Source organism: Echiichthys vipera (genome assembly GCF_963691815.1).
Source record: "Echiichthys vipera genome assembly, chromosome: 1".
Lineage (NCBI taxonomy): Eukaryota > Metazoa > Chordata > Actinopteri > Perciformes > Trachinidae > Echiichthys > Echiichthys vipera.
In genome coordinates this window covers 30,061,462-30,073,819 of record NC_139826.1, presented here as the reverse complement: position 1 = coordinate 30,073,819, position 12,358 = coordinate 30,061,462, and the positions used below count along the sequence as shown (strand labels likewise).

General features: G+C 43.5%; 1 protein-coding gene across 9 annotated transcripts in view; it reads left to right on the top strand.

Annotated features, from left to right (window-relative positions):
- baz2ba (bromodomain adjacent to zinc finger domain, 2Ba) overlaps positions 1–12,358 on the top strand; it is a 67,690-nt gene that overhangs the window by 33,396 nt on the left and 21,936 nt on the right. For all 9 annotated transcript variants that reach the window (XM_083911083.1, XM_083911089.1, XM_083911086.1 and 6 more), the window contains exons 3-8: positions 3,896–4,075; positions 8,444–8,635; positions 8,778–8,939; positions 9,617–9,813; positions 9,937–10,149; positions 10,342–10,968. In XM_083911083.1, the coding sequence (XP_083767209.1) occupies positions 3,898–4,075; positions 8,444–8,635; positions 8,778–8,939; positions 9,617–9,813; positions 9,937–10,149; positions 10,342–10,968 (1,569 nt within the window). In that variant the 5' untranslated portion in view covers positions 3,896–3,897. The remainder of the gene's footprint in view (positions 1–3,895; positions 4,076–8,443; positions 8,636–8,777; positions 8,940–9,616; positions 9,814–9,936; positions 10,150–10,341; positions 10,969–12,358) is intronic.

The window sequence follows — 12,358 nt, the reverse complement described above, 5'->3', positions numbered from 1 at the left end:
TACTCATCCCCATCCTCTTCTTCACCAGCAACCTCCATGATGACACACTTGCTATGTTGACATTTCTCTTGTTAGCTGCTCAGAGCAGGACACGGCTAAATAGAGGTCTGTCTGACACAGTTGCAGATCACAATATAAGGCAGGGAGTAAGAGATCCAGAGGAGAGAGTGAATGTTGCAGAGGCAGCGATGATACAGTCTTTGTCGGTTGCGGTAAGGCAAAAAAAAAGAAAAGAAATAGAGCCAGGAGCCTTCGTGTGTCTTTGAATGGGGTCAGGGCATCATGGGGAATAATGCATTTCCCTTCCCTTGCGCCAGGCGCTCCTTCCATTACGGCTGGAGAAGAGACATTGTGTCCACACTCTGATTACCACTGATCCATGCTGATGACTCTGTTGGCGGATTATCTCAGTTAGTATCAGCCATCTGTTACTGTGTGTGTGTGTGTGTGTGTGTGTGTGTGTGTGTGTGTGTGTGTGTGTGTGTGTGTGTGTGTGTGTGTGTGTGTGTGTGTGTGTGTGTGTGTGTGTGTGTGTGTGTGCGTGTGTGTTGAAGGGGCGAGGAGAAAAGGGGCAGGAGTAGTGAGACACACAGGGGGTTGAATAGTTTGAGGCTGTGACACATATGCACAAACACACACACACACACACTTCTATGAAGCACATGTATTGGCAGTCTTTTGTAAAACCGCTGCACTCGTAACCAGGCACCATCACATACATGCAACAGAGACACACAACACCACGAAACATATGCGTGATGTAAGGCCACATACCAAGCAGCACAGGCCATTACACCACCACCAAATGCAAACACTCTTTCTCTCCCATATACAATTCTGCCCTCCTTTCAGATGATACTGACATGTGAAGGCTTCTATACGAAGGCCACATGCAATCATAAAACCGCAGAGCTGTTTATAGCTACACTATCTCCTGAAGGGCCGTTGTATCCAGCCACTATTAGCTGCATGCGTTGACAGCTGGGTGCTGTGGTGTATTTGTGGACGTGACTCTGAATCCGGCGCTGGAACACATCTTATAAATCATAGTTCAGCCATTAGCATAAATTCTCCCTCTCCTTGCATCTGCGAGACCTGCTGTTTCTGGTTGCACAGCTCCGTGTTGATTGGTTGGTGTTGTTCAAGTCAAATTGATTTAGCCGTTCACGGAGATTATAACGCATGCCTTATACCGCCAATGTGGTGTGCCGTTAATTACCTATAAAATCAAGCTAATTCTGATGCTAAATCCATTTTAATTTCTCATAATTAAGTCAGGATTGGATCCTTAAATACCTTGGCGCTTCATTATTGTTGCAATCATTGTTGTGGCTGTGCATTTGGTGGTACATTGCGGAGCTCAATCTTATTATTGTTATTAGATTTAATTGCACTAAGTGATCAGTTTGTAGTTGTTGGAGGAAGATGGACTTGCCTTGCAGTCGTTTTTCCCTCCGCTGTCTTTTCTCTCTCCATCTCTCATCCAAGAAAGAGGCCCTTTGAGGGAGAGTGTGAGAGATGAGAGGAGATGAGGGGGAGGGTAGCTCTGCTTTACACCTCTGCAAAGGAGGGATTGCTTTTTTGTTGTTTGTTAGGGGGGAAATCAATTCTGTACACATCATCACGTTTTGACAAGGCGAGACATTAAGTGCAGATATTGGGAAACGACAGGAATGGTTTACAGGCTGTCCTTCATCTTCTCCACTCTTTCCCCCTTCTTCTGTCTTTTTTCCACCCACAACAAAATCAGAGAGTATTGTCTTGCTTATCCTTTTTCACCCTCAATCTTTCTATCTCTTTCTCTCCCTCTTTCTCTTGATTTTTTTTCTTCCCTGTGAAAAGGTAGGGAATGATCCGCTTCACTTACCAGCTGACACCACATAAGCTTGCTTGTCCTCTGAGACACAAGCCTTTTGTTTTCATGTGCATTATGATAATTATGATGGGCCACAGCTCCTCTCACACTACTAATGATACTTATTTTTTATATTGTGAAAGAATCCATTTTTTCACCCTAACCTGACATTTAAAGGGTGACAGCTGAAGTGAAGGAGCACAGAGTGTGACAGCCGTTCGTGTGGCAAAAATGTGGCAGCGAGGTAGCAGTATTTGGTAAAGATTACAATACAACACTTCATCTTCACTCAGCCAGAAATGTGTTCTTGTAACTAATATGTAACGTTCATTTATTTGCCATTCAGGCTGATAATTTGGCTCTCTAGCCCACATCCTGTCACCTCGCATGAGAGGCCACTCAAAGGACCTTTGACCTTGCTCATAATCACACAACCACCATCTTTTCACTGCAGCAATGGCAGTCATAGCAGCCCAAGTCCGATGGCACACCAGCCTCCTCCCCGTGGACTGCAGCAGGTTTTCTTGTCATCCGCGCCTCTCGCTCTCTCCCTCTCTCTCTCCCACTCTCCCTCTCTCCCTCTCTCCCTCTCTCCCTCTCTCCCTCTCTCTTGTCAGTGTTGCTCCTGGCGAAAGGCTGATACTTGATATTCAGAGGATAGCAGCTTTTGTCTCAGAGATTTAATCAGTGGCTCTGCTCCCACTGCAGAGGAGAGAGGGAGGGAGGGTGGCGGAGGGGTGGCAGGAGAGAGGGAAGGAAAAGAGAGATGGAGGCAGAGACTGTTTATGTGTAATGACACAATAACAAAGCCTGCCTGTAAAACACAATCTGCAAACTGTGCTTTTGAAGGGGATTTTCAGTCCTGGATTAGTGTCAGGCAGGGGATATGGAAAAGGAGAAGAGAGAAAAAGAGTCAGGTTGATGTGATAGACAGGGGAGGTGATTTTGTGTGCGTGTGTCTGTCTGCAGCGAGGGTTGAAATGTGTGCGTTCACAATGTGTGTGTGTGTGTGTGTGTGTGTGTGTGTGTTTGGTGTAAACTTATGTGTTTTGAAAGAGTTTTGTGTTTATTTGGCTAAACAAGTTAGCAGCTGTGTGGGCACAGCCACATTGTGTTCTCAGTTGTAAGCAAACAGGGATTAGAGTTGAATAATGTCAGTAAAATATTTGGATCCAGAATGGCCAAATGTTTTCTTGTGAGGGTCGGTTGGTTGATAATGGCTGGCATGGTAACTCTGTGAGACTGATAATGGAAAGCTACTGTGTTTGTTAATGCACCCATCATCTAAAAGCCTCTCCATTTAGTTACAGTTGGAACTGAAAGGACTCAGGGAGCAATGTTGTCTTTAAAGGCCTCAAAGAGCTCCTAAATTTAAATGTCTTTTTTTAAAATCAAGGATATGTAAAGGGATCCTGGCTGTCGAGTGTTTGTGTGTGTGTGTGTGTGTGTGTGTGTGTGTGTGTGTGTGTGTGTGTGTGTGTGTGTGTGTGTGTGTGTGTGTGTGTGAGTTTGTTTGCACACGTGTGCCACTGTGTGTCTGAGAGAATGAAGTGAAACATTTTGTTTTTGAGTCTTTCCTAACATCCCGCCTGAACCTGTCTGCTGTTGCAGAACATGTTTTCAGCAGAGGCATTTTTCTCTGCATCAAAATGTAAAACTTGCCTTGTTGTCCGGTTTCAGAGTCCTTAATGTCGTCATCCTCCTTCCTAACCCATATAGAATCAATGGAGACTGGGAGCCAGTGAGCATGGCTAAATAGAAATATTGTTCAGGGGAAGTGAGATGTGAAAGGAAAAGTGTCAGGAGATGTGTGTGTGTGTGTGTGTGCGTGTGTGTGTGTGCGTGCGTGTGTGTGTGTGTGTGTGTGTGTGTGTGTGTGTGTGTGTGTGTGTGTGTGTGTGTGTGTGTGTGTGTGTGTGCCAGAACATGTAGGTGTGACGATATGCATTCGTGTGTATGTGTTTAAGCGTGTGTGTTTGTGAGTGTTCGGGTGGGTGTGCTTTACTATTGTAACCTTGCTGATTGGATTGTGTTTGACAGATATGGAGTCTGGAGAGCGGCTGGCCTCCCCTGCGCCCACCCTGTCTGCTGCTCGCACCTCCTCCCCTGCGGCCTCTTCCTCCTCCTCCTCTTCTTCCTCTTCATCATCCCCTGCTCCCCACTCTAAGAGCAACCTGGCCCCGAGCCCCTCAGCACTGGGATCCACCCTCAGCACCTCTGGTAAGAAGCACTTTTTCTCCCTCTCTCGATCATGTGCCTCTCAAAAACCACATGCTCAGAAGAAAAAAACAAAACAAAACACCAGCACACATTGAAAACAGTTTTCCTTGTAACAACAAAACTTGCCAAATATGGTCAGTTTCATGTCTTCATCCTCTTCATTTCTTTACCAAAAATGAGTTTCCTCCAGTATTAATTATAGAGTTATTTTGCAGCCTGTGTGAATACACCTCTCTCCCAGCTACAAGGATTTTTTTCCCTGACAGCTTGGGTTGCAATTGAAAAGCTGCTGCATTAATGAATCCCAAACAATTAGGGGGCTCTTTTGTGTGAGAAACACACACATGCTTCGCCATGTCTCCTGACAACCTTCAGCTCTCTGGCTCCAGCTGCCTCAGAGTCAGGCTCAGCACGACACTGTGCATGCGTGTGTGTGCGTGTGTGTGTGTGTGTGTGTGTGTGTGTGTGTGTGTGTGTGTGTGTGTGTGTGTGTGTGTGTGTGTGTGTGTGTGTGTGTGTGTGTGTGTGTGTGTGTGTGTGTGCGTGCTTGTGTGTGTGCGAGAGAGTGAGAAAGAGAGAGAGACCCTCTGCCTGCATGATTTAACATTTGTCAGCCACTCAGTGTCTAGTCAGCCCTGTCCAGCATCCAGCCTCTTTTCTATGTATTGGTCAAAGCCATTAGGCAAAGAGGAGTGTGTATATTTGTGTGTATCGTGTTTGTATCTCTGTGTGCTTTTCAGATATCCCTTGCGAGAGTGAGTGAATCATTTGCTCATACTCTTTCTCCTCATTTCTTAATGTCTTGCTGTTTTTCATGCGCCTACTATACACACACACACACAGACCTCCACACACATAAACCAAGATTGCGCCGAGCATCAGCAAAAGCAAAGGATATTTTCTTTGATTGTTGTGTTTTCAGTCTGTTATGAGAAGAGGAAGAAGCAGAGAGCAAAATAAAACCCCTTGTTTTGTCCTCCATCTCCTCAGTGTTGCCCCAAAGAAGAAGCCATTAAGGAGCATCTCCTCCTTATGCATTATACATCCCTCTTATCCCTCTGTGCCATTACGTGTGCTCAGATTTTCTAGATAAGCAATTTTGGACTGAGCGTCAAATGAAATGCTGAGAGGCAGGCGGTTAGCTCTAAACTTTTGCTGCGCTATGTTGGTAGCCAATTCTTTTCCATTTCATAACTTGTACACTGTGTGGACTGCAATGCAAACATATACACACACACACGTATAAATATACAAAAAGGCCAAAATAGTAGAAGTCATCTCCTTTCCCACATCCAACTATCATAATTGAAAGGAAAAAACAATCTCAACCAGAAGTACAGGAACATGTCAAGTGTATCGTGTAACCAGGTAACATCACTAATTACGTATTGCAGAGATATGGTTTCATCACAGACTGTGAAGGCATTGATTCAAGGTCCTTTGCCAATGTGCCAATAACACTTAACACAAAAATCAGAAGAACATAAAAATGAGCACAGAATACCCCTAGATCCCTGTGTGTATGTGTGTGTATGTGTGTGTATGTGTGTGTGTGTGTGTGTGTGTGTGTGTGTGTGTGTGTGTGTGTGTGTGTGTGTGTGTGTGTGTGTGTGTGTGTGTGTGTGTGTGTGTGTGTGTGTGTGAGAGAGGTTGTTTGTGTTGGCGTGCATGTGTCATTGATGAGGATATCACTTGGAGAATAAAAGCTGATCGGCGCTTGTAGCACTCTCTTCTTCTGGGATCAACTCACGGATGCAATTAACTTAAATCTGTCTGTGGAAATTTGATTGACTGCAACAAACAACAAATTAATCCCCCTTCGGCAGCATCCACACATGAAAAAAGCGGGCGGTGCAGTTTGTCAGAGTGGAGGAAGGATTGAAACAGAATGAGAAAGGGGTGCAGGAAGCGAGAGAGAGAGAGAGAGAGAGACACACACACACACACACACACACACACACACACACACACACACACACACACACACACACACACACACACACACACACACACACACACACACACACACACACACAGAGTGAGAAAGAGTAGGTAGGTAATCCTAGGTATGTCTTTCCCGTGCTTTCTTTCTCGCTTCAAATTTTTAGATTTAATTATTCGCCTTCTGGAAGCCTGCATTAATATTGAAAAGGCATTTGCAGATGCCTAGAAAGGAAAGAGTTCTGTGGGGGAGAGGTGGGCACCCCAGGCAGAAGTGAAGGCTGTGGCTGGCCTTTCTGGGGGTTGCATTGCAGTCGTTTATCTTCGTATCCGCTAGCTGACGCTGGCAAGGTGGGCTCTACATATTCAGCATATTTTAATGACATTCAAAAGGCAGATTTTGCTATCTTGTAGTGGAGAGGGGCCTTGAAGCCAGCACAAAGGTCTATATTCTCATACGTCACGCTGCCGTCATGCTAGTGAGGCTTTGTTACTTACCACATAACCAGAAACAGATTGATTCTTACTTAAATACAGTCTCTGAGATGCATCTGTAGAATATTGTTAATTAACAGTCTTCCTCTGTGTTTTGGTATGGATCATATGGCCCCATACTCTGTAAAATCTTGTCTCAGAAAACAATTTGCTACAGTGTCACTCTGTTTTACCTTTCTACAGTGTGTGCAAGTGTATAGTAGTTTGACATTTTCCTCTACACTGTGCACAACACTTTTCTTTTCTTCAGTCATCACTTTTTTTGCATGTGTATTACCTGGCTTACGCAGAGGCACCAAGCAGGCTTGCTCTCTTTTTCTGGAATAGAAATTGAATTTGCATGAAATATGCTCACACCAAATTGCATCTGACTCTGGGAGGAGGTAATACGTGGCAGTCGCCCCTGCCAGAAATGATTGTGCTCAGGAAAACGCTAGACGATGATGATGTTGATGAAGTATTCTTCTGTGCTGAAATTGAATGCCAAAAGGATAGAAGGAGGTTAGCTTTTTACGCCTTATAAACACACTTCTCTTTCTCACCAACAGTATCCAGTCTTATTCTGCAGCATATTCTGACACAATCTAAACAGAAGAACCGATACAAAAAAATGTGCTGAAATTGGATTATGCTAAATGCTCTGTTATTTCAATGTGAATGTTTTACTGTATAGACATAAGCATCATGCTGCAGCAATAATCGGTATGTTATGCTCAGAAACAGTGCGACTGCCCTTTAAAATTAGACGCAGTGTGCACTCAGTGGAAGCTGAAGTTAATTCTTACACAAATAGAAGACGTGGTTCTGTATTTAATTCTTCTATAGTCAGGTGAATAATAAGCGACACTTTCAAAGGCTGTTTAAATCTTGTTTTTACACCCTGTCAGTCCTTACATGAAAAGAACTCAGTGAGGTAATTTGAGAGCAATGTTCTCAGTCTACACAAATAAACATATACAAAACTAACAGTAGGGCAATGAGCTGTGCTAAAGGTGCAATAAACAACTGTCAGACCAGCTGTACACCACTGTCATAATTGGACTGAATGGAAGAAAACGTTTTTTTTCAATATGTACAAATAGTAAAATTAAGTCAGAAGTGAAGTGTATTTTAAGACACTAGAGTTCAAAGCAAAATTAATCTCCTGTATGAAATTCATCTTTTAATTCTGTGGTATAGGACAGTTAATAAATCAGTATCTGAAAGTGAAACAGTAGCTTGAAACAACAAAATACCATTAAATACTAACAAGGAAATGTTAGAATTTAACAATAAAACTCAAACACTCTGTGCTAACGAATCAGCATCATATTTATCATAGGCATATTTTTTAGGGGGGCGCAGGGGACACGTCCCCCCCAATATTTAGAATTTGTGCATGTGTCCTGACAAAAAATCATTGACGCAACAATGCCTCCGGTAAAGTTGTGGTGGCAATATGCCATAAAATGGAGAAAGAAGACGCAACTATGCATGTTTGAATCAGGAAGTACCTTGACATTCCCTCCATAAATTGATGTAGAAAATGTAATGTAAAATTCAGCAGAATGTAGAAAATTAAGTGTTTGAGGCCTTTCTTGAGGGAATACCCCTAGATCGCTCTGTGTGTGTGTGTGCGTGTGTGCGTGTGTGGGCGCGCGCGTTTATGTGTGTGCATGTGTGTCTCCAAATGTTGAAAAAACCCTTGCTATTTACTGTCAAAGAAACTGAGGGTAAAATGTCAAAAATTCTACAGACAGGACTTTTTCGTTATATATACCAAACAGAAGAGATTGTGTGGTTTAATAAAAGTGAATCAGTCACAAGTTGAGAAAATATCTCCACTTGTTGCTTTGTTTGTATGTATGTACATATGTATGTATGCATTGGCCAGTGTGTTTGTTATGGATTGCATTTGAAAACATTTGAACCCTTGGTTTGGAACTTTTTCAGGCCGTCTGTTTGGAGCAGCAGGAGAGCAGCCCTTCATTGGCTCCACATTGTCAAGTGCCTTCCCTCTAGTCAACCACCCAGCCTTCGGAGCCATCTACACTGCTGGAGCAGGCAGGCCTGAGTTTGGAGGCCTGGGTTCTCTGGGCATGTCAGCTGCTCTGGCTGCTCACCCCCAGCTAGGAGCTCTCTCTGGTAAGATGAGGACTTTTGAATTATGGGCAGCAATTGGCTAAAAGGGAATGCATCTTTAATCCTCTCCTCTCCTCTCCTCTCCTCTCCTCTCCTCTCCTCTCCTCTCCTCTCCTCTCCTCTCCTCTCCTCTCCTCTCCAACAGAGTGGTGGCGAGCTGCTGAAGCCCATGGACGGGGAGCTGCTGCCTTTCTCCCCTCTTTCATCAGCTTCCCTCCATTCTTCACCCCTCATATTCAGCCCAACCACAGCGCCAGTCCTGTTCAGATCAGGATGCCCGGCAAGAATAGCCATGCCCCACCTAAAGGTACAGCGCCACTCAGAAGAGCCATTCATTGATCCTCACAGTTACGTTGCATACATGGGAAATTGGCAAAAGAATTATAGTAGAAGAGTAGCAGGTGACAAAGGGAACTTTCCATTTATTTTAAATGAAACATCAACATATCCATATAGTAATATATGTGTCAGTTGGGTGAAGTTTGTGAATTATTCGATTACTTTTCTAAGAGATAATGGCATTTTCTGTCTCTCCTCTCCCACCATCTTTCCAACTGTGTGTCATCTTCTTCCACAACCTAAATCCACTTTGTCCTATGATGAGATTTCTTCTTTTCAAGACAGATTTAATGACTTCCAGTCCTCACTTAGTGATTCTGTCAACCCCTCTCCTCCCCTCTCCTCCCCTCTTCCCCCTCTTCCCCCTCTTCTTCCTTGTAATCTCGGTTTCTTGCACTCTTTTAATTTCACAGTATCTTTTAATTTATCTTTTATTATGTAAACCAGTCATGTTGGGCATGTGCCTCGCGCAGCCAGCATGTTTGATGAGAGACATGTATAAATCAATATTTTTATTAGCCCCATTTCATTCTGCAGTTAGTTCCAGATATTTCATTATCCTGCGTAGCAAAGTTCTCAGGAAAGATGGAGCTGATTAATGTGGATTAAGATGAGTAATATGGTGTATGTGGTTTGTGTTTCTAGGGGTGAACGGGGCAGTGAATGGCAGTGGGGTCTGTCCTCCCACCACACAATCAGGGAGTTTTTCTGCCAGCCCGGCTCCTGTTCAGGCATTGACCAAGCCAACTAAAAACTCAGATCCTTCTAATAGTCACCGTAGTAGCCCTCAGAGCAACCCAGCAGAGTTGGTGGAAAAGCCGATCCACAAAACTAAAGAGAAGGTCAGTACTGAGATTTAGTGTACTCCTCAGTTTGTGTTAGTTATGTTAAGTTAAGTTATATATTATGTTAAGTTATGCGCTATACAGTGAGAATGACTCTTGCATTTTTAAAAATCAACTCAGAAGCCACGGAAGAAGCCAGCAGACGCTTGTGTGGCGAGCAACAGTGAGTCAGGCACGTCCTCAGACAGCTCAAGTGACGGGTCCCTCAGCAGTGATCTGGAAGACTTAGCAGAGGATGACGAAGACGATGATGATGACGATGATGATGATGAAGAAGAGGACAAACAGAGTGAATTATCAGACTCTGAGAAGCGGACAAAGAAAAAAACAAAGGTAAAGAAGATAATCTAGAGTAAAGAAACGTTTTTTGTTAAATAACATACAGAGACAAAGGGATTTGTTTTTGTGCATGTGCAAAGCAGGAAGCCGGCAAATTACAAAATGTTGAATGAATTAAACTTAATGATCACACCATGGGGCTATTCTTTTGTTCCTACAGTTGTTTTGTTGTCATTTTCTCCCCAGGTTTTGATACCAAGCACTGGAACTGCAAAGACTGACAGACCACTCTCTGGGGAGCCCCATGACAAGAAAGACAGACAGGCCCATAAGATCTCCTCCAACCCCCCAAACCTTGTGCCCTTAACCTGCTCTGCCTCCCCTCCTGCCTTGTCCCAAACCTCGCCGCTGGCCCTGCACAGCTCCAGGTCCTGGACAGAGGGGCCACAGCAACACTTCAGCGTCATCCAGTCCACTGGCCTGGCTGCCAACTCAAAGCCACTGGCACTCCTGTCCCAGCCCCGTAGGGAGTCTTCACCGTCTTCCTCACCCATAGCCCTCACCACATCTCCAAAGGCCCTCTCCAGCATTGCTTCTCCCAAACCTCCCAAACTGCTGCCCTCCTCCTCCCCCCAGCACCTGCCCCTCTCCCTCTGCTCCTCCCCTAAGCCTCTCTCGGTCCCCTCTCCGCCCCGCTCAACTCTCCCGCTATCTACCTCCCCAAAATCTTTTGGTTTGACCTCATCTGTAACAAGCTCCCGCAAGTCCTCGCTGAAGCCACCTCGGCGCGCTGTTCCTGGCTCTGCCAAATCCAACAAAAGGAAACAGCTGGAGGCTTCACTTGCGCAGATCAATGAGTTCAGGCTTAAACAGGTAAGCAAACCTGATAACAGCAGTTGAATAATGCCCTTTGTTTTACCATATCCACTCAAATGACACACGTTACTCTGTCTATACACGTAAAGGAGATAAATATAGCTGCAGAGTCAGCTTTAGTGAACTGAGTTATTTCTAACAAATTAACAGTAATGAATTTATCCACTGGAGCCGGGTGGACTCCTTTTTTTCATCATTACCACACCATAACCTGTACCTCTTTTAATCTAGTGGCCATTTAGCACATTTATTTAACAAGCAAGAACCGAGCAGCCCACAGACAGCCGCAGAACTGATGCTGGTGAAGTTGCACGCTCAATTTCAAAATATAATTACATTGACTATTGCAGTTTCTCGTTCACAAGAGGCTTGGGGTTTTGTATCAGAGGGAAACATGTTGCAAAGGGCCTCTTTAAAACTAAAACATGGCCTTGAGCAAACTCTAACAACTGTAACCGGACAGATCAGAGAAAAGCTTTGTTTATTTACAAAGCTGTTTGACTAATCTGGGATTGGACATAGAAAAACATCTAAGATATTTAGACGTTTCTATTTATACATTTGGTGTGACAGTGTTGAGTTCCTGTGAATAAGAGAATGTTCTGTCACTGTCTGCTGTAGTTAATAACTATATTTGTACATATGAGTAATTGCTAATGGTGTAATGGACAATAGGAATGTTCAAAAACATGCATTCTGCAACCATTTGTCACTCTCATCTATCTTCACAATTGAATTTAGTTCTTACTTTAGATTATGTACTGTACTGGTTTATTTAAAGTACTGTTTTATCCATTTTTGTGTCTCAAGTTAGCATGCTCTCACATCTTCATTCTGTGTATTCTGTGTCCATTAAACTGTCTCAGCAGATTTAACCTTATTGCTGCTACAGGCCAAATATGTTTTTTTTAAAACTTTGTTTCATTCAAAGCCTTTTCAGCTCTATAATCTTTGCATTGTCAAGTTTAACAGTGTTTGACTGATTTTCACACAGTGGTTACACAGTTGTCTACTGCTGCAAAGATTAGCCTGTTGATAAAATGGTTAATGATTTTGGTTTCATTACCATTCTGAAGCCCACTTTGTGTTGTCCGCACACATATGCTGTTGTATTATTTATCTTTTTCATCGGTTCAGATGAAATGGAATAAAAAATGGCATTTTTCTTTGCCTTTACTACACAAATTCCTCTTCTTCAGATGAAATATGAATCGTAGCACAGTGATCAGTAAGCTAAACCTTTTAAGATCAGCTTATTCTCTAAAAATCATTTCCCATTTCCTGTTTCAACAGTATAGAGAAGTTTAGAACAAGCTAAATTCCCCCTGTGGTTTCTGCACTGTTACTGTATTTCATGGTCTGTGAAATTGATTTGTTTCACTTCATA